This window comes from Aethalodelphis obliquidens, unplaced genomic scaffold, assembly GCF_003676395.1.
Source record: "Aethalodelphis obliquidens isolate GAN/ISIS:26980383/991018 unplaced genomic scaffold, ASM367639v1 scaffold22, whole genome shotgun sequence".
Taxonomy (NCBI): Eukaryota; Metazoa; Chordata; class Mammalia; order Artiodactyla; family Delphinidae; genus Aethalodelphis; species Aethalodelphis obliquidens.
In genome coordinates, this window is record NW_020837966.1 from 17,470,014 (window position 1) to 17,491,071 (window position 21,058).

Consider the following 21,058-nt stretch of genomic DNA (forward strand, 5'->3'; position numbering starts at 1 on the left):
CCGTTTGAAAAGAATAGTGTTTTGGGAGTGGTAGTGGATAGCAATTGATTGAATTATAATCCTTTTACTATTTCTTCAACTTACTGAGCAAAAGAACACATTCTCTCTCTAAACACAAAATGAGAAATCTAAATACTTTGTTGACTTGTTAAAAAAAGTAAAATCAATTATAAACTAAAAGGATTATGGGAATCTTCGCTCAATTTTATTTTTATTCTGGTTTACAAATAGTAGAGGGAATAGAAGGACAGTGAACATCAGATGGGGATCTTTCTTCCTGCAGTGAATTCTTTTGTCAGCCAATTTGATAGTATCTGCAGGCACCATCTTACACTGATGTGCTCCAGGATCTCTTTAGAATGAAACTGCTGGGAAATAACCTGTCAGTGTCACCTGGGAAGTGGCGAAGCTAAACTGTGACAATTAGAATGTGATTTATTCCAGTTCTTTTGCTATCAATTCAGGATCTGAATGAAGAAAGGAAAAAGGGCAAGGAGATAGTAGTAGTAATAAAGGAAGAAAAGTTTCAAAGCCAGTGGATTTTTGCCCTTGATCCAGATAGCTAACATACTTTATTTATGTGAAACATAAGTTACGTCAATAAAATACTGTATTTCGATAGAGTAAGAAGTATTCCAGCTTTATTTTGTGGTCTGTGCTTCTAGTGCTCAGCAATACCCAACTTTTGGTATCCGAATTCTGTGGTATAGTTGGTTTCAAGGTCAAAAACATGAAAAAATTATTAGGAAATCATGCAGATGTTTAACACCACATATGTTTTCAGTTGCATGCTTGTTTGGCTATTTAAAAATTAATGCAAGGGAAATCACTCACTAAAAAGCTATGGTTTAGGATGGCTGAACGCAGAACCTTATATTTATGTGGCTTTGAAAATATTCCGAGGACTGTAGTATAGAGCCTCATAATAATGTTATGAGAAGTTAGGGCAGTTAGTGTTTCCTTCCAGCATCTTCTGGATATGAGGGAAGCAACACACACAGAGGTTGTGTCACACACCACCACCACACAGTGGGGGTGGCATGGCTAGGATGGGGTGGAGATACTGCAACAGTACTAACTGTTCCAGATCAGTGCTTCTCAAAGTGTCTCAGAGAGCCCTGGGGGTCTCCAAGACTCCTGTAGTTCTGTCAGGTCAAAACTACTTTCATAATAATACCGAGAGGTTATTTTCCTTTTTTCATGCTCATCTCTCGCGTACAGTACTATGCTATTTTATATTAGGGACTTGAGCATCTGTGGATTTTGCTATCTGAAGAGGTCCTGAAACCCATCCCCATGGATTCTGAGGGATATCTATATACAGAAGAGTTTTACAGAGGCTACATGATGTGTTAAAATGTCATTGTTCTAAGGGCCAGTGGACTATGTGCTAGTGGATAATCTTATGTTTTAAAAATCTCTTACTTTTAATTCCTAAGATGAGAAATATGGATAGATATAACCTGCATAAACACAAGAAATTAAAACAGTTTAAAAGGGTCCTAGGACAAAAAAGAAAGTTTGAGAATTGCTGTTTGAGATAGGTTGCTAAGCCTGGTAGAGGTGTGATTTCATTTAATACTGAAAACACCTCTAAGAGGCAGGTTCTATTGTCATTCCCATTGAGCACATGACGTGATGAAGGCCTGGAAAGGTTAATGACTTGCAGAAGGTCATAAAAGTAGTAAGCTGCAAAGTCTGAATTTGAACCCAGGTTTCAACTTCTTAATTCTTCTGTTGACTGTGCTGTCAGGCATGATATCCCTGTCAGAGAAGCACCAGGAGTGCTTGGATTTGATGCTAAGTTCTCAGAAGAGGAACTAACTTCCTAAAACCTAGGCCACCCCCCACCCCAGGGAATGTAGATAGGAAGATTCTCCTGTGGGCATTATAGAGCAGAGACCACATTCTACTGGCTTGTGGGCTGAGTCCAGCCAACAGATTTGTTTGATTTGTCTTCTACAATATGAAAAATCAAACAATTTGGTGTCATTTTTGTAATCTGGGAGATTTCATTTAAAAAACAAGTTCAGATTGCCAACTAAATTGAAAAATTGGAAGATCTAGCTAGACTGCAATAGTTTTCCCATATGGCCACAATCAGTTGCAGATTATGTTAGCTCTTCCTTTTAGATGAAATATCCACCCTCTAGTTTGCCACAGGCCTCACCACTCCCTATTACACACCACAGATCATGACCTCACTTATGTTACCTGTTTTAGGTGTTTGGAGTGGAGACATCTGGGGATGTTCTGACTTCTCCATAGTGTTTACAGCCAATCTGTTCTCAACTTACTTAAAAAGACACTGACAGTAAAAGGGCAAAAATACATCCCACTCTGACTACCCCAACCTGGTTGTAGTAAAGACCTCACTGACGCCAAATAGAGAACAAGTTGCTTTTTTCCTTACTGAAGCTTAAAATTCTGATTCATTAAAAATAAGGATCTGCCAGTGAATTAACGTTTATTTTTAAATGTGCAGCCCCTTGTGTTTAAAGTGTAATAGTGAAATAAGCACATTACACTCATTGCCCTCATTTTATGTTTATTTTAGAAATGTCTATTGTCCTCATCATTATCGTGTCTGGACCCTTTATGAAACTTAAAATGTCTCTGTGAACCTCTGTGTGCATGTTAGATCAGTCATTTGAAACAATTTGAGGTTGTCAACTAAAGGACTTCATTATCCTGGGCATTTGGATGGAATTATTGAATTTCAAATTCTTGTGCTTGAAGTATCTCACCAATTCAGCAGTGCATATCAACTGTTACCATAATTTTTAGATATATATTTGTTTGCCTTTTATCTTCCTTTGCTTCCCCCCAGACTCTCAGGGTCATAAACCTGGCAATTATATCTACTTGCTCACAATGTGTATTCTGTGCCTTGCACAGTGTTTAGCACATAATAACAGTAAATAATGGAATGAATAAGGAAATCTATAAATGCCTCAGTTGTGTATATGGTAACTCTTATTCTTCTCTAGCTCCAAGAATTATATTAAAAGATTTTTTAGTGAAAAATTTTATGCTTCCTTATTTGAGGATTAAATTGGGGAGATGTGTATTTCTTATTTTCCACATAAATATATATCCAAAACTGCCTCTGTATTTTTCCTTTTCTATTTAGAATAGCTCCCCCTCTTCCTGATGCAAGGTCAGTAGGAAATTTATATATCTGTCCAGTTAAGAATAAGATGCACATTGAGACCAGGATGCAAGATGAGGCTGTTGAACTTGAAAGTTCATCAGAGACTCCCCCATACTAAAAGACACTCTTTCTGCATTTGGAAGGGCTGAGTTATTCGGCCATTAGAAGAGTCTCATGTGTAGCTTTTAGGCAATGTTCTCCAAAGGGGGCATCTAGCTCTTAACCTATTGCTGAAAGAGAAATACCATTGTCTATTAATACTACTGGAACTAAAGATGAATAGTGAATTGGCCTTGATCTGACAGTGAGTTTGACTTTGATAGCTCATCCCTTAAAAAGGTTCTTTTATATTTATGAAAAAAGTATGACGTCAAGCTGGGTGGGGTGCGGGGGGGTTGATATCAATATTTAAGAGCAAACTCGTAGGGCTTCCAAAAAAAAGCCCTTTGTGTGAACTTTTTTTTTTACATGCATAACTAATTAGCTTAGGTTATTATAAGCAGGGCTGCTGTGATAAAGTTTCCGGTGGTGTCTCGGGATACCTTGTTTATAGTACTTTCTCTATGCCAGTCTACGAATCGGAGTTGCAGAAAGTAGAGGGAGCAAATAGTCTACCGTTATTTGTTGGATTGGGGCCACCTAAAACGTGGTTATGCTGGAAATGCTAGAATATAATCACTATCAGGTGAGCTTTATTCTTATATTTAGTCTCTGAAATGTAATCAATAAATTGAGCGTTTCACCTTTTCATGTTATTGTAGTAGACACAGTTTTCAATAAGTACATGTCTTCCCGTTTAATGCTGTTTATTGTTTGATACCATAATCAGTAATTCGATGTAGTTTCGAATAAAGTAAATATTAGTAGGATTTTTTTTCCCCTGGTGCATGGCTGTGCTCTCTCCATGAGCTCCTGTTCATGGCTCTAAGATTAAATTGTGTTTATCAAGGAAAAAGTGACTAAATTGAGTATCATTGATTTTTTTAAAAAAGTTCTTATTCTCTATTAATGTCTATAAGAAAGAAGGGAAAAATAATGTTGGTGGCTTAATATTCATGCCTTCAAAAACACATACATAGAAGTGCTATGTGTTTGAAAGAAACTGCTTAATGGGGAATTGCTTTTTATGTTGAGTTTAAGATCTTAATTAAAATGTTGAACAGTCATGTCCAAATGCAAGTGGGAGGAACTGATCCACAACCAGTTGATTTAATCATCCGAATGTTTCTGTTTCCGTTCTACAACCGTTTTATAGTTGTTCCTTAAGGAGGGTTTTTTGTGTTTTTTTAAAACAGAAAGCGGTTCTGTTTGCCAAAGAAAACTGAAATGAATCAAGTTATGCGCCTTCTTCTAGATTGTTGTTTTGATCTTAACAAACTCTTTTAGGTGTGTTGGGGAAATTTTTGCCCTACAGATAGTGGCAAATTTTTAGTCATCAGACATGAGAAGAAGGGCACAAGGTTTTAAAGAGATGATGGACCGCCAGTTAGCAGGGAAATAGGGCAGAGTACTACCCCAAATCCTAAGGGTTAGCCTTTAAACTTCAGTAGTATCAAAATCCATCAGCACGGTGCCTGGTACCTAACAGGGGCTTAATAATCTATTCTCTTGGTGGACTGGCCCGTCTCATGCTTGTGCCTGAAAGAAGAGCTGTCCGAAACTCACCAATAACAGCGCTCTCTTCTCTTCCCTCCGTGGCTATGTTCAGGTGCAGACCCACCTCGAAAACCCCACCAAGTACCACATACAGCAAGCCCAAAGGCAGCAGGTAAAGCAGTACCTTTCTACCACTTTAGCAAATAAACATGCCAACCAAGTCCTGAGCTTGCCATGTCCAAACCAGCCTGGCGATCATGTCATGCCACCAGTGCCCGGGAGCAGCGCACCCAACAGCCCCATGGCTATGCTTACACTTAACTCCAACTGTGAAAAAGAGGTAATTCATGTCTCCTCCCCTCTCCTTTTTCTTACACTGAATGACTGTCTGTTGGATCTCCCTCCCACACTTGACCGTGGACTCCAATCTGTCCGCGTGGCCACCTTCGCTGGCCGTTGTCCCCGATTCCCCATTCTAGCTGTCACCCTCCAGCCTCTTCTCCCTGTCACCATCCCCGGGTTATTGGGTTATGGCTCCTGGCAGGGGACCTGGCCCCCTCAGAGCAGAACCCAGACGCGAGGACACTTTTTCTTCCACCCCGTTTCTGCTTCGTTAGCTGAGTGTTCTCTTCCATTCCTTTCCGTTTACAGAGCAGTGAAAATGCAAGGAGAGAAGGAAAGGTGGAAAAGGGAGAGTAAAAATAGAAAAGGTGTTGGACAGGCGGTTTAGAAGTTCCGCTTGCTGTGAACGTCTGGGATGTTATTTTTATTGCTCCCTGAGTTGGAAAGGAAAAAAAAAAGCACAGAGTGTGCATGGCTGGATTGGAAGAATATAGCACATGAAAATCTAACAGAAAAGCAAAGATTTCCTTGCTGGGTGAATTCGGTTTCCTAATAAAATTGCCACTGCTGGTGAAATCTGCTTTTTGTAAAGGCTGGGTTGGAGACAAGACTCAAATGTACCTCAAGCTAATTATTGCATCAAAATTTGAAGCATACCTAACAGGAGGGTTGTGATTTAATATGTTATTTCCAAATATGAGATGATGAGCTTCATTTTAGTGGAGTTTGTCCTCTGAAATGTTCATGTGATTCAGAGGTGACTCTTCTGAAGTTTGGTTGATTTTAATTTCTAGAGGGACTAAGTCTTTTCCCTTTTGCCCAAACCAACCATCTTATTCTTCTCTGTCCATGTTTGTCATCTGTCAAGCTGATTTGCTGGAAGAAGTTCTTCCTTCATTATTTTGTTTCTCGGTCAGATTACACTTTATCAGAAAGCTTAGTTCATCTTGTTGCCGCGCCATCAGCCTCGTGTGAATATGTCATTGAAAAGTCATTTGCAAATCCAGATCATAGGCTGATTTTGCTTGTGTTTTTGCAGGGATTTTATAAGTTTGAAGAACAAAACAGGGCGGAGAGCGAATGCCCAAGTATGAACACGCATTTACGAGCGTCGTGCATGCAGGTACTGAATGACTCAGCAGCCCAAAGATGTAACGCTCTGTAATGAGGATCTATATTTGTGGCTAATCACACTTTCCTGATGACTTAAGCGTTTTTTTTTCCCCCCATTGATTTTTTTTTTTTAATTGAGGAAGCTATGAACAGAACTATTTTCTTCATAATGTCTCATGATTAAAAAATTACTAGGGAAATGATACTTGAAATGCATTTTTCCCTGAGTTGCTGTAAGTCATTAAACAGTGCTTAAAATACATAAATTTTAATAAAATAGAATGTAAACTGCTGTACTTCATTTAGATACCATCATCAAAATACGTTGTACAAATTTATAGGTTAGCGACTTTGACAGGATATTTGTAAAACCAAGATGTGTGTGTGTGTGAGATCTATATATTGTTTTATAAAATGGAATCTCATGGAAAATATATTTTGAAATTTTATTCATTTAATGATAAATCATGGATATTTTCCCAAATAATGAAAAGTTCTTCTGTGACATCCTACTTAATGGCTATATAAATCATGCTATACCCATTTATTAATATATTTATGTATTTTTAATGTGTATCTACGTATATGAGAAAGAAGAATAATAAACAAAAAATTCTTATTTTTTTTGCTTTTCTCTACTGCCTTTTATCAACATGTATGACTCTTTTCATAAGAGAAAAAATTCTCTCATACCAAGCCCACTAAGTTCATTTCCCTAAAAATAAAATAAAAAATTTACGAAGAAAGGTTGCTCATAAGTCTTCTGGCCCATTTTCCAGTTTACCAACTCATTTAGAAAATCATCTCTTAAAAACAAGCAAACGAAACAGATACAACTGGTGTACCTGGAAAGGAAAGAGTGTGGTGACAGTTATTCAAAACTGACCTCCAGTTATTCTCAGGGGTCACTTAATGCCACTCATTTTTTGAATGTTTACTATATTCTTGGCACTGTGAGCACTTTATATGGTTTGTCCTGAAATCTCACAAGAATCCAATAAGGCCATGAGTATTATTACCCCCATTTTACAGATTGGGACACTGAGGCTCTTAAAGATTAAGCGTGTTACCCCAATCCAGAAAGTGGGAGAACCAGGATTCCGACAAGCCCCATGATGTTGGAGCCTGTCTTCTTTAATTAGAAAATGGCAAAAAGACACAAAGGAGCATCCGTCTGAGTTCTGAGATTTCATTGTGTACTCGTGAAGTACGATTAAGACCCAAGCGTGTGTGCACACGCACACCAAGTAGCTCAAATATATAAGGTGTTTGCGAAGAAATGTTTTCACAGACTTGTCTTTGCAACTGCTGCAATGCACATGTAATCACTGTTGTTTATTATCATAACTAATGTTTTGGTACTACAGGAATAAAATTGATCTAGAGGGAATGTCAGCTCCACGACTGTAATGATAACCTCGTCCTGGTGTACTCCTCTGGGAGTGCCAAGCACGCTGGCAGCTGTACGAGGAGAAACTTATTTTACAAGTCCTTGTAAGATGAGTGCAGGGATACCCAGTGGCCTGGGAGCCACAGTGCCCCACACAACCCTGTGGGAGCAAAGGGCTGAATTGCCATCTGTGGTTTTTTATTCCAAGGAGGGTGTGGGAAAGGTACAGGGCATAGTCTTTAGAGGAGAAAAGGAAAAGGCAGCTGTCATTCAAGATGAAATTTCCTGGTTCATCTTTCTTGTTTAAGGCAGGCAGTTTTGCATAAAAGTTCAGAGCATGGTTCAAACTGTGGCTGTAACCCTTCTCTGAAGTGTGACTTTGGGCAAGTTGCTTCTCATATATCTCACCTGGAAAATTGCTATAATAATAGCACCTACCCTGATAGGGTTATTGTCAGGATAAATCACCTAGCCCATAAAAAGTCCTGCGCCCAGTGTCTGTCACCTAGTAATCACTCACTAAGTGCTGGTTGCATATGTCATCCTCATCACCCATTAGTGTTAATGGTCTTCAATAATATTCTTATTTGGGGAGGAAGAGGACAGTTACCTCTTAGAATCTAACTAAAGAATGTTATTGCTTTGGGTCAGGAAAGACCATGGATTTCTTTTTGGGTTGCTTTGCACAGTTTTTGCTTATATCTGTTTGTTTTCCATTGCCTTTTTCCTTCAGATGGATGATGTAATCGATGACATCATTAGCCTAGAATCAAGTTATAATGAAGAAATCCTGGGCCTGATGGATCCCGCCTTGCAAATGGCAAATACGGTATCGGTGATCTTTTTTTCTAAAAGAAAATCTTGTGACATTATTTCCAGTGTTTTCTCCCTTCTCCTGAATTTTCAGTTTATCTTTGCAAGTGATTCATTGAGAAATGTATTGATGATGAGGCAGAGAAGTATCTCAGGATCACAAATAAATGACTTAGACATCAGAAATTAAGAATTTCTCATGAGTTTATCAGTAACCCCATGATGAAGCTCTGCATTCCCTGGAGTCCAAGTCCACTTTCAGTAGCACGTTAGATCTTCCAGTTGCCTTTGACATCTGATGCCCAACTTAGGACACTGCTGCCAAGGGAAATACTCTGGACTGTGTTATTTACAGTGGTTTTCTAGTTGGCCTGAAAAGTTAATGCACTTTTTAAAGGAGATCCCTTATTAGTCACAGGTGATAGAGTGACATTCAAGTTACCCTTCTTAAACAGCAAGTTTATTCCAATTTTAGTTAATTAATCAGGGGTCATATTTGCTCTTCTCTGTTACTTATTCCTCTCTGCAGTTTGGAGCCTTGCTTGTAGAGTTCATTTTCTTTCACTCCTTCCATTTTTGTCTTATTTGGTCCTTGCAGGAATTCCTTGGGTCAATGCCCTCCGTTTTAGGGTTAGGAAAAGTTAGCTTGTGTTGCGCTAGATTACACATCTCGGATGTGTCAGAGCCAGGACTCCTCGGTACATCTTTGAAGGCCTAGTCCCATCCTTTTCTGTTTTCTATACGAGCAATGCCATGAGACTATCATATTCTTTAGTAATTAGTTTTTAAAAGACTAACTTCCATGATGGTAAGGGGGTAAAAGGGAGTTGTTATTAATGGGTATAGAGATTCAGATTTGCAAGATGAAAAAGTTCTGGAGATGTGTTGCCCAACAATGTGAACATACTTAACACAATTGAACTGTACACGTATTGGATTGGCCAAAAAGTTTGTTCGGGTTTTCCCGGAAAACCCACACGAACATTTTGGCCAACCCAATAAAAATAGTTAAGATGGGAAATTTTAGGTCATATGTTTTTTACCCCACATACACACAAAAAAGTTTTAAAGACTAAATTCCAATAGTAAATTTCCTTGGGAAGGGAATGTGGTAGCTCTTACTTCTTTATACTAAAATCCCTAGAAAACCAATTTTTTTATAGTTAAGTTTTCTTATCTATCTTGATCCAGTCCTTTAAGTCACTTACTTGAAGTATTGAGGGTTAAGGATGACTCCCCTCGAAACCTCTAATCTTCTTCTGGGATCCTTAGTTTTGTCAATTTACTGTCCATTTAAACTCACCCCCTCATTTTGAAAGAGCTAAATATTCTTTCTGACAAATGTTTCCGTGCCAAACTCTTCCCAACTTCTTTGAGCCCTTGGTTGGCTTCTGTGGAACCCTCTTGCTTCCAACTTTTGCGCATCCCATGAGGCAGACTGCACTTGTCTCAAAAGAACTTTGCTGATGAGGGTGGTCGTTTTTCCAGTGGCATCAAGTGGATACCTGAGTACACTCAGGAGGACTGTAGAATTGGCATGATTTTTAAAAATTATTCCTTTTTAAATTTTTCCCCAAAGGTGAGGACCTTGGGTGTCACCTGATCCAACCTAGTACTCAATGCGTTCACCTCCTCTTGCATATCCTTTGTATTCCCCACCAAAATATCAGGCATTTGGCTTCTTAAAAGCCTCCAGTGAAAAATATGCACTCACTTACAAGTGAAGCAGTAAAGCACAATGGTTGGGAGTTGAAGATTTATGATCAGACCTGGATTCAAATCCTGAGTCTGCCATTTACTGTCTGACCTGGCACATTACTTTGCTTCTTAAAGTCCTCCATTTCCCCATCTGTAAAATGGGACTGATCACTGTTTCTACGTCACATGGTCATCTCATAAAGTATGTACAGCATTTAGCGTTGGAAACATAGCTTGTACTCAACAATATCTAAATTATTAAATGTAATTTATTATAGCTTCAAATAATTTTGATAGCATTTTTTCTGGGTGTTATTCACTCAGCACCTGTAATGTGTGAAGCTCTACGTTAGAATAATATCATACTCGATAATGGAAATATTTCTCATAGTGAGTCTCTCTGTGAATTGCAGATGTGGGTCCCAGTTTGCCTCATGGAGAACTCGTCCTTGTGATAACCCTTCTGGAGATGTGACCTTTAGGCTGATAACCCACGTCTCCCCGGTCAGTCTACATCAGAGTAGACATCCTAGTCTTTCATTATCCGATTGCTCCTGAACTCCTTTTAAGATTGATTTAGCATTTATTAAAGACCTCATATGTGAGCAGTGCTGGGTAAGGTGCTGTGGATGCAAATGGCTCAGGTCTCCTTCCTGGTCTCATTGGGCTTACAAGTTTAGAAAAGGAGACCACTTCAGACCTTGAATGGAGAAGGATAATTCAGAAGCAGAGAGGCCATCTCAGGGGAGTTCCCAGATAGGAAAGAACCCCCAGGTAGAATTTAATTAATTCCCAGTCAGGAGAGGAGTAACCTGCAGCCACGCTCAGGAGTCACTGACTTTGTCCCAGCATCCATTTCTCTTCTGTGTTGCCCCGCATCAGAGCTTTCCCACAACAAACTATTTTAGCATTTTACTACGGGCAGAAAGACTGTAACATAGAGGTTTGGAACACAGACTCTGAGCCAGACATCTGAGTTCAATACATACTCTGGAGTGAGTTATTTGTCTTCCCTGCCTCACTTTCCTTGTCTGGAAAATGGGGACAGCAGTAGCATCGAAAACAATAGAAACCATGTGAAAATTATAAGAGTTAATCTACAAAAAAATATTTAGGACAGTCTTGCCTGACATGCTCTCACTGAATGTTAGTTACTAGCTCTTATTCATGATAAATTTGGGTTTTAATTGTCAAAATTAAATAACAAAGCCACTACAACTTACTAATGTTTTAATTTTTTTTTCCCCACAGGGAAGTTTAAACTGAATGTCCTTTACATTGGGCATTTTTCCTTTTATTTGATTCTTTGAAATGGTCCATTTCAAGTAAACTACTTTAAAAAATAAAGTGGAAGGAACACTTAGAGAGGAAACTATCCTAAGGGAATTGGAGTCTAGAAATAACTATTCTGAGAGCACAAGGGCCCTCTTGTACCATCACAAACAAAGAATAAAAGTCCCAGTTTACTTGTGCTAACAGTGCTCAATTGATATTCAGAGAAGGGGACCATCCAGAGAGAAAAATAATAACATTTTACAATTATCATTTACTTGGAAAAATATTCATTTTGGTAGAGCAGAGCCCTGAAGAACTTGATTCAGACCAAGTTTAGGGCACATACCCACGTGTGTCTACCTTCTCTTTATTTGTCCTAATTAGGTTGCGGCTTTCATCTGTCCATTGTGTAGCTTGTGCACTGGAAGTGAAATCTTGTCCATCAAGTTAATGTGCTAGATAAAAACTCAGCAAAGACACAATATATCCATGTTAACAGAAGATGCCTCTTCCTCTTCCTTAGCTCCAAAGGTGTTATTTTGACCTAATTTTGACGTTAACCGTGTTTATGAGGAGATTTTTCTAATTCAGACGGGGAACCACAGAATCATTTCTTAAATTTGCATGGCTAGGAGACTCATTTCTAATTAGAAAGCCATATTATTTTAATCAGCCTTCCTCTGAGTAGCTTCAACAAGTAACAGTCATTAATACAAAGAGCATAAGCCATCATTTAGAGCTGAGTCTTTCAAACCTTGGTACTATTGACATTTGAGATGGATAATTCTTTGTTATGGAGACTGTCCTGTCCATTGTAGGATGTTTAGCAGAATCCCTGGCTTCTAACCACTGGATGTCATTCGCACCTTGCCATCCCACTATGACAACCAAAAGTGTCTCTAGACGTTGACGAATGTCCCCTGCGGAAAGGAGCAAAATCATCCCCAATGAAGAAGATTTAGGGTAGTGAGTGGTCACTTTAGCTCTGCAGATCCCCTTATTTCTGTGCTTAGATCTGCATTGCAGTCCAATAAATTGGTGCAGTGGTCAACGGGCAATCTTGGCAATTAACATGGCAGACAGTTTTGTTGATCAAAGTGAAAATTAGCTTGACTGTCCAAAAACTGTAGACTGGGTATACGGCACTTTCCAGAAAACTATATTACTACACATAGCAGTTTGTCAGTCACTTAAGAAGCAGATACTCTGTTTCACCTACTTTTTTTTTTTTGTGGTACGCGGGTCTCTCACTGTTGTGGCCTCTCCCGTTGCGGAGCACAGGCTCCGGACGCGCAGGCTCAGCAGCCATGGCTCACGGGCCCAGCCGCTCCGCGGCATGTGGGATCTTCCCGGACCGGGGCACGAACCCGCGTCCCCTGCATCGGCAGGCGGACTCTCAACCACTGCGCCACCAGGGAAGCCCTGTTTCACCTACTTTTATCTCGTTTACATTTTACAAAACCCTGTGAGATGGGTGATATGATTGCCACTTTTCAAAGAGGGACGTCTCACCTCAGAGAGGTTAATATCATATAGCAGGTCAATGACAGGCAGGTTCTAACCCGGGTCTCTGACTCCTAAGCCCAGGCGGTAAATGACTGTACTGTGAATTTCTAAATTTGAGTATCCACACTTGGTTAGTGAGCACCTGGGTTTTTATTTGCTCAGGTTTAGTTGGAGATTAATTGAAAAGTGCAGTTTCTAATTGGTTATCATCAGCAGGTTGATCCTGCCCCCCAAATACTACAATTAACATGCAATGTGAACCTCCTATCAAAAACCTCCACTCAGACACAGCGAGACTTTCCTTTTTGTAGAGTCAGCAAGATAAGCTACACAAAGTGCCTTTCTACTTCTGTGCCTGGCTCAGAGTAGGCGCCCACAAAATTAAATTTTCCCCAGCAAAATATTCCAGCAGACTCTCCACTGCCCACTCCTAACCAGCAAGTATTGGAAAAGCAGCCGAAGCAGGAAATCTTTTAGAGAACTCTCCAGAGGGTTATCAGCTGCTTTTTCAACTGGAAGTAATGAGGTTTGACCTCAGTGGAGTGCCCGATAAGGCGTCTTGTTATAGAGATTTTAATTCATCTCTCTTTTTGGTCAGCACTGCTGTCAGTCCAGGCAATCTTCTCTGCAGTTTTTAACCCCTTCCCAATCCATTCCTTTCTGGGTTTCCCCCACTTCCACCCTACTTTTCCATCCATCTCTCTCCCCCTCTTGGGTTTGTGTCTCTCTCTTTCTGTTTCCATCCTGCCCCTTGTGTCTTTGTCTCTGTCTTCTTCCTAGTTTTTGAGTTTTTGACCGTCTTTTTCTGTGAGTCTGCATTTATTAAATATATGTACATATAACATCTTCCTTTACATTGTGGTTAGAAAATATATTCTTGTCTTGGAGAAGTTTATAATAGAAGATATCTGTTCAATATAGATCCAGTGATGACTTAGAGGGTTTTTTTTTAAAAAGCTAGTTGCATTTATCACTTGCCTATTGTTTATCTCTAACAAATTATCATAATAACACAGTTACATGCTTTGCATACAATTTGCATATGAAGCATAATATATATGATCTATATTTCTTGAGGTATGGAAACAATTGTTTTTAGCTTGTGGCATTGAATCTGAAGTCACATTCTTGGTTTATTAATACCTGGTAGTTCTTCCCAAATCTAAAATTCCAGGATGGGAGGATAAAGCTTTGGAATCTAGAAGGGTTACCAGATGTCATACCAGCTTTGTAAGTTTTGACTCTCTGACTGTACAGTGCTGTATTGAGACATATGAGCACCTTTCACTTTGCTGTATTAAGTTGGACAAGAATAAAACTGAACACACACAGGGCAAGGCTGACCCTGAGAAGGTGACCTATTTCGTATAAAACCACTAAGTGAAATGACAGCTAATAATCAAAGTCACTTTTTTTTTTATCAGTTCCTTAGCTAGAGGCCCTTGAAATGTGGTTCAAGGGCATTTTACATTATCACAATGCATTGTTCATATGCATATGTATAGTAAGATATGTGTAATCCATTTTATGTACATGATTTAGATGCTGTCTTCACAAAGGAGCAAAAGACTGAGTGGAGAAGAGAGATGTGCCCTGCTGATCTGTCTGTGCTACCTGCCCCCAACCCCAATTATATCAGAGCAAATGTCATATTAACGTGTTGGAAAATACCTTATTCTGTGCACAGCCCACCCCCATCTCTCTAGCTAGGAGTTTAGTTCATAGAGTATTTATTTAGAAGCCATGATAGGAATACAGTGGCTGATGGCTACCCATGAGGGGAAACACATTTGATTCTATATTTCATGGTATAATTTCATCTGTATGTTAGTGGTTATTTGAAAGAGTGAAATGTGTTGTATTGTGGTACAGCCTTTACCAGGTACCTCTTGATTACTAAACAGTTTAATCATACTTAAATGTTATCTAAATTTACTTTTCTCAGATTTGGAGTGTTATAATCAAGTAAGGGAAGGGCTGAATGACATAAAATCTCACCTGGTAATAATAGTTACAGAAATTATTTAAGTTAAGCTGGAAATGGGAAGTGTCTGCCGTGGAAATAGTGAAGCCACCTATTTCCCAACAATTAATATTTAGAACTTTATTTCAAGGAGTGGCAAGAGGAAATGTCTTGGATCTCTTTCATCTACAAAAACGGGTGCATCAAACTCATGACAGTGAACTAGTTACAGGAAAATGCATATGTTGCAAGGGGAACTCATTGTTGGGAAAAAAACAGGTTCATTACTTGAAAATATTCAATTCAGAACAAGAGACAAACACTCATAAGATAGTTTAGGAAAGCTAAATATTTCTTTCATTCTTTTTTTTTTTTTTTTTCCCAAACGTAAAGTTTTGTTCTTTTATGAAAGCCAGTGGGCTCCCTCTTGTGGCTTTGTGAAAGATTTCAGTTTCAAGGAAAATAGCTTTTTAGCAGTAAGGAAACCATTTCTTTTCAAATAAGAAAACACTGTTAATTGCTTTTCCTTATAAAGAGAGAGAAAGAAAGAAGGGAGAGAGGAAGAGAAGGAAGGAAAAAAGTTGACTTTGATGAAAATCGTGATTTGGTAACAAAGCCATGCCACATATAACCCTACCTATAATAATAGACAATATTTACTGGGTGTCTTCTATAAGCTACTACATGTGCTAAATAATGAGTTCGCACGTTATCCTTTGTCTCCATGCTCAAAATAAACCTATAAGCTGGGTAGCAGGGTGATTTTATGGGCGTGAGATTCTGCCTCCTTTCCTGTCACTAAGGGGAACCCCCTAAGGAGACCATATATCTGTGAAAGAATGAAAAGGTAAACATCTCATCTTTTCCTATGTTAAAAAATATCTTTTTACATCAAATCATTTCTTTTAAATAAAGTCTGGAATAGGATATGGGTTTTAGCTGAATAACTTAGGAATCGTTCAACAATTCATTTCCGTTACTCTTTTTCTCTCTCTAGTTACCTGTCTCTGGAAACTTGATTGACCTTTATGGGAATCAAGGCCTGCCACCACCGGGCCTCACCATCAGCAACTCCTGCCCAGCCAACCTTCCCAACATAAAAAGGGAGCTCTCAGGTAAATACCCAGCAAAATCTCTTACTAGAGATTTTCTGTTAATTTTCTGGTAAGCAAAGTTATCCAAATAGTGACCTCCAGAAGTATTTCCAACTCGCAGACATACTTTTTTAGGTCTATGCAGTGGTTAAAACATTGAGCCATATTTTAAGATAGAGGATGTATCTTTGAAAATCTTTGTTTCCAGTATTTCTTGAGATACTGGGAATCAGGCTTCTGTAACTCCATGACACCCATTATTGTGTTTATGGCTGCTGTCCCCTTTGGGGTGAGGGCAGCAGGCAACACTTTCAATTATGAGATGTCTCTCCCCATCTGGTGTTTTCCTTAGTTGCTCGGCCCCTAGAAACCTTTGAGTTTGAGAACCCTGGTCTGAATTTTCCTTTGACACACATTCAAGCCCACAGTTGGGATAGGGTAAGAATATATTTCTTACATCTTCAGATGCCTCCTGTTATTTTTGCTGTATCATGTGCAAAAGAGTTGTTACACGGAGTGAAAAAATAAATCATCAAATGGAGCAATGGGTATCATTTGTTCTTGAGGCAAGTGTGAAATTACCTATTTCTCCATTTCTGTTTAACACTTTAGGGAAGGCATTTGGCCATTAAAACATGATGAAACTGTATTAGAACTGGTATTCCAACATGCTGGGTTTTATGGCCTTCACCTCATCCCCCTTTTTGTTATTTGATCCTTGCATCCTACAGGATTGGGTGAATAGACTGAGACTATGGAATATAGATTTGGTGCAGAAAATTCCTCTTCTGTTCAAGGGTGTCTTGAAAAAAAAAAAAACTTCAGAAAATCGTGGCAGGAGAAAGAATTTTTTTAAAAAAACCATTGATTTGGTTTAAAAAAAGATGATTAATTAATACATAAAAACCATCAAAAGCCAACAAACAAGTAGGTACTGTACAGGAAGGAAAAGTACAATGAAGTCTTAGAAAAGATAGCTGAATGAAATCTGTATTAAATAATGGTAAAATATGGTTAGAGTGACATGTGTAAAGTTCCTGAGTGCAAAGTGGAGTTTTGAATTATGTATATGATTGTTTCTTCAAAAAGAAAAGAAAACAACAGAAGCTGGGGGTAGGAGGAGGAAATGGGTGAAAGAGATATACATTTATTAAATTTTTTAAAAAGGCAGATATAACAGACAATATACTTCTAGAGTCACTGGTATCTTAGAAAATGACCAGTACAGACTGGACAAGGGTAAAATGGCAAGAAAAGGAGAAAAGGGACAGGAAATGAGGTTCAGACCACTGATAGTTTGGGAGGTAGCCTAATGTAGACAAAACAGAATAGGCTTGGGAGTCAGCAAATCTGACCTAAGAGGAAAAAACATTATCTTTGTGAAGTCCAGTTTTCCCACCTGAATTAGGGTCCAGTCAGGAAGCAGAAACCACACAGGGATTGGAACAGGGAAGCTTTAAAATAATTATCAGTCAAGTACAGGCAAGCAGCTACTAAGAGAGGAAAAAACTAAAGAATACCCTAAGGCTGCAGGGGAGTGCCCAAACTTGGAAGAGAGCCCTCCTCCCCAAGGCCAAGAGGCCAGCCTCAGTGGGAAGGATGTGGTTGCTGCCACTAGTTGGCAAAGGCGTTCACTGGTTGCCTTGACCAGAGTTGGTCCACAGTTGGTGGATTGAGGGTGACAGGCAGAGAACCACAGGGTGGGGTGGGCAAAAAGAAAACAATAAAAAAGTTAAGATACTGAAGTAGAGGGTGTGTGAATAAAAGCTGCCTGTCATGCTTCTATGTGAGAGGTAAAAAAAAAAAAAAGAAATGATTTGGATTGACCTTCCTAACTGAAATAATTCAGCTTCTGAATTATTTATTTATCTATCTATCTATATAAATACATATAATAATAGCCATATAATAAATATATGCTATAAGTAATGCTGAAAAGATTTCTATTTTGAAATAAAGTTCTGAAATGATAGTGTGACGTTTTGGATATCACTTCTGAAAAGGAAATAACAGAGGTTCCTGAATCCCGGGATTAGTGAAATAACATTTTTTTCCTTGTTTTATTTTGCTCTCTGTAAGGCGGAAAGTAATCCCTTATCACAGAGATCTCACCAGAGTTGCTATGCAAATAGACTTTTCCTAATGGAGTTGCTACTAAATGCCTCTGTACCCTATGCCTATTTTTGTTTTTATAAACTCAGACTAGTAAGTAGTTGCCCCTAAGAGTCATTGAATCATTTCATTCTAGCAGGTTCTGACAAAACCCGGCTCCAAGTTCTTAAATAATGAGTTCATTTCCATTAATCAGTTAGAGATCCAATTTGGAAGCCTCTCGGCTTAGTTTTCATACCTTCGTAACATATCAGAGAAAGACTGAAAAGATCTATTGCCTGAAAAGAAAATTTGACTCCTGATAATACACTATGAACAGCAAATTCCCATAGTTTCTAGTTATTTATTTTTTTCTTATTTGTACCTGTATGTTTACAGCCTGTCAGACATCTTTGTTACTGGTCTTTTGCCATTCTGTAGAAGCTGAGTTTTTGCATTTATTTGATATATGTTGCTTTTGGAAAAAAATGCAAGCCTTTTAAAAGTCAAAAATTTTAAAACCCTATTTTTATTCAAGTCATATAAGTGTCCATTGCTTTAGAAAATAGGTGTTTTGTAGTTTACACTGTGGTGTGCCTTGAACAATTCTAATTTCTAATGACTTCATTCACATGCACAGCGCATATTTTTCCCACAGAGTCTGAAGCAAGAGCATTGGCCAAAGAGAGACAAAAAAAGGACAATCACAACTTGAGTAAGTTGGTTTTATGTTCATTATATTGGAGTCCATGTTTCCCGTTATATCAAAAAATTTCCAGACATTTTGGAGGAAAATTGGTTTCACCTGTTAAAGGTACCTTTTATGGAAGAAAATCGTTTTCTGGAGAGACCAAAGTATATAATTTTCCCTGTATTGTAATCTCAGATCAAGTTGAATCACACACACACACACACACACACACACACACACACACACAGATCAAGTTGAATCACACACACACACACACACACACACACACGCACGCACGCACACACGTTTCCAGTATCTTGAGGAGTTTGTTGTTTTGTTTTTTGGGGGTTTTTTTTTTTTTTGGTAAGAGGGAGTCTTGATCCCCACCTACCCAAATATAAGTTGCTCACACTGGAACTTATTAAAAAAAGGGGATTATGGGATCACCTTCTCCAGTGAGATTTAAAAGAAAAAAATTAAACATCTGGAGGGGAGACATTGGGTGACATGAGGAAGCCTCCTAAATTTCTGACTTTACCTGTGACTTAAAAAAGAGGTTTTCTAACATTTAAAATTATTTTTTTTTACGTGCTTAATTTACTCTTGGTCACATGTTTAAGCTTTTTCCTATGAAAAGTTAAGATTTTTTGTTTCATAAACAAGTGAAAGAGGCTGAAAATAAAAAAGGGATTGGGCTTGGAAGTAGAAAATAGTTTGTGTGTGTATGAATTTCTCATCTCTTGCCCCCATCCTCTTTTTCTTAAACTGATTTTTAAGGATATAAGTTATGTATAAATACTTTGTCCTTATAAAAATGATAGAATAAGGCCAGAGTTCTCTGATTCCTAAAAATAATCATTGTTGGGTTTTTTTTCAATTTGCTGTTTGTCTTTCCAACCTCTTTCCAAGTATTTAAGAACATACACCCTTACACTTGCATGCAGAGGTTATAATAGAATGGTTTTGTGTATGATTTAACACAAACAGTATCGCATTGTCTGTATCTGTTACTGCCTGCTTCTTTAGTCACCAGTATGTCCTGAAGACCTTCTGCTGTTATTCATCTAGATCTATCTACTTTTAAAAAGCTGTTGCATAGTATTCCCCAGTGTAACTTGTGATATTTCATAATCCTCGTACTGCTAAGTGTTCACGTTGTTTCTAGTTTCTCTCTATTATAAACAGTGCCACAGTGAACATTTGCAGACATGCCTCTCTGTGTACAGGGGAGTTTGTTTCTCCAGATTAAATGCTAAGAATTGGAATCACTAGGTCCTTGGGGGAAGGAGGTTGTGTGTGCGTTTCTTCTTTTAATAGATCCTGCCCTTCCCAGTTCCTGTTTCACTTAGAAGAAGCTTTCCTCATCTTTTAACCAAGAGATTTCAACTAATATTTCTAAGGTCTCCTCTGGCTTCAAAGTAATTTTACTGTAAGATATTTCTTCTTTTAAAATACCTTAGAAATGAGATAATGATAATTTCTCCTAACTGAAATGTGGAAACTAAGTTGGATGTTGTGAAAAACATAATCCGCCTTTACTTAGTCACCTAAACTCTCAAGTTCAGGGTTGTCCGTAAAGTGTAAATATGATCAACTCTGAGGGCTATAAAACAACCTTAAGATCTCATTGAACTGTTGGAAATTAATACTCAAGTTTCACTTGCCCATTGGCATAGCTTTTCCTCTTCTAGGAATTTATCTTGTAAGAGTCCTTGCCAAAATAGGCAAAAGAATACATTCATTTATTCACTCATAGCTACTTTTTGAGCCCCATTATGTACAAGGCACTTTTCTACAGAAGTGAACCAGATAGACAGGTCTCCCACCCTGAGGAGCTTACATTAGAGTCAGGGGCAGACAGAATAGATGAGCGGTCAGATACACGCAGGTCGTTTTACAGCTTCGGATAAGTACTGTGATAGGAGTAAAAAGTACACGCGAGCATTGGCAAAAATAGTCATTATACCTTTGAAAAAGAGGGAGAAATTGGAAATAGTCTAAATATTCATCAGTAGAGGATTTGTACATAAATCATGGTACATCCTTATGAGGGACACTCAGTGCCTCTTAAGAAGAATGGGGTTGATCTGTTTTACTTGTTTACAATCTATTACTGAGTGAAGAGAGCAAACTGCAGAATAATATGTATAGGGTCCAATTATGTAAAAAAGAAAACACTGTATGGGTGTGTGTGTGTGTGTGTGTGTGTGTGTAAGAAGATCTAGGAGTCAGCCTTATCATTGACAATTTCCTCAGGCAAAAAATGTTGGGTGGTGTAAAGAGTTTGCTTTTACTTTTTTCTGTATACATATTTGCATGTTTTGCAAATTTT

General features: G+C 38.4%; 1 protein-coding gene across 6 annotated transcripts in view; it reads left to right on the plus strand.

Annotated features, from left to right (window-relative positions):
- Positions 1–21,058, plus strand: part of MITF (melanocyte inducing transcription factor) — a 224,164-nt gene that overhangs the window by 187,556 nt on the left and 15,550 nt on the right. Inside the window, exons 1-6 of one of the 6 annotated variants that reach the window (XM_027121382.1) lie at positions 3,674–3,839; positions 4,863–5,090; positions 6,132–6,215; positions 8,329–8,424; positions 15,848–15,965; positions 18,694–18,750. In XM_027121382.1, the coding sequence (XP_026977183.1) occupies positions 3,807–3,839; positions 4,863–5,090; positions 6,132–6,215; positions 8,329–8,424; positions 15,848–15,965; positions 18,694–18,750 (616 nt within the window). In that variant the 5' untranslated portion in view covers positions 3,674–3,806. Of the gene's footprint in view, positions 1–3,673; positions 3,840–4,862; positions 5,091–6,131; positions 6,216–8,328; positions 8,425–15,847; positions 15,966–18,675; positions 18,751–21,058 lie in introns of those variants that run through there. The other 5 variants (XM_027121381.1, XM_027121383.1, XM_027121377.1 and 2 more) reach the window with 5 other exon arrangements.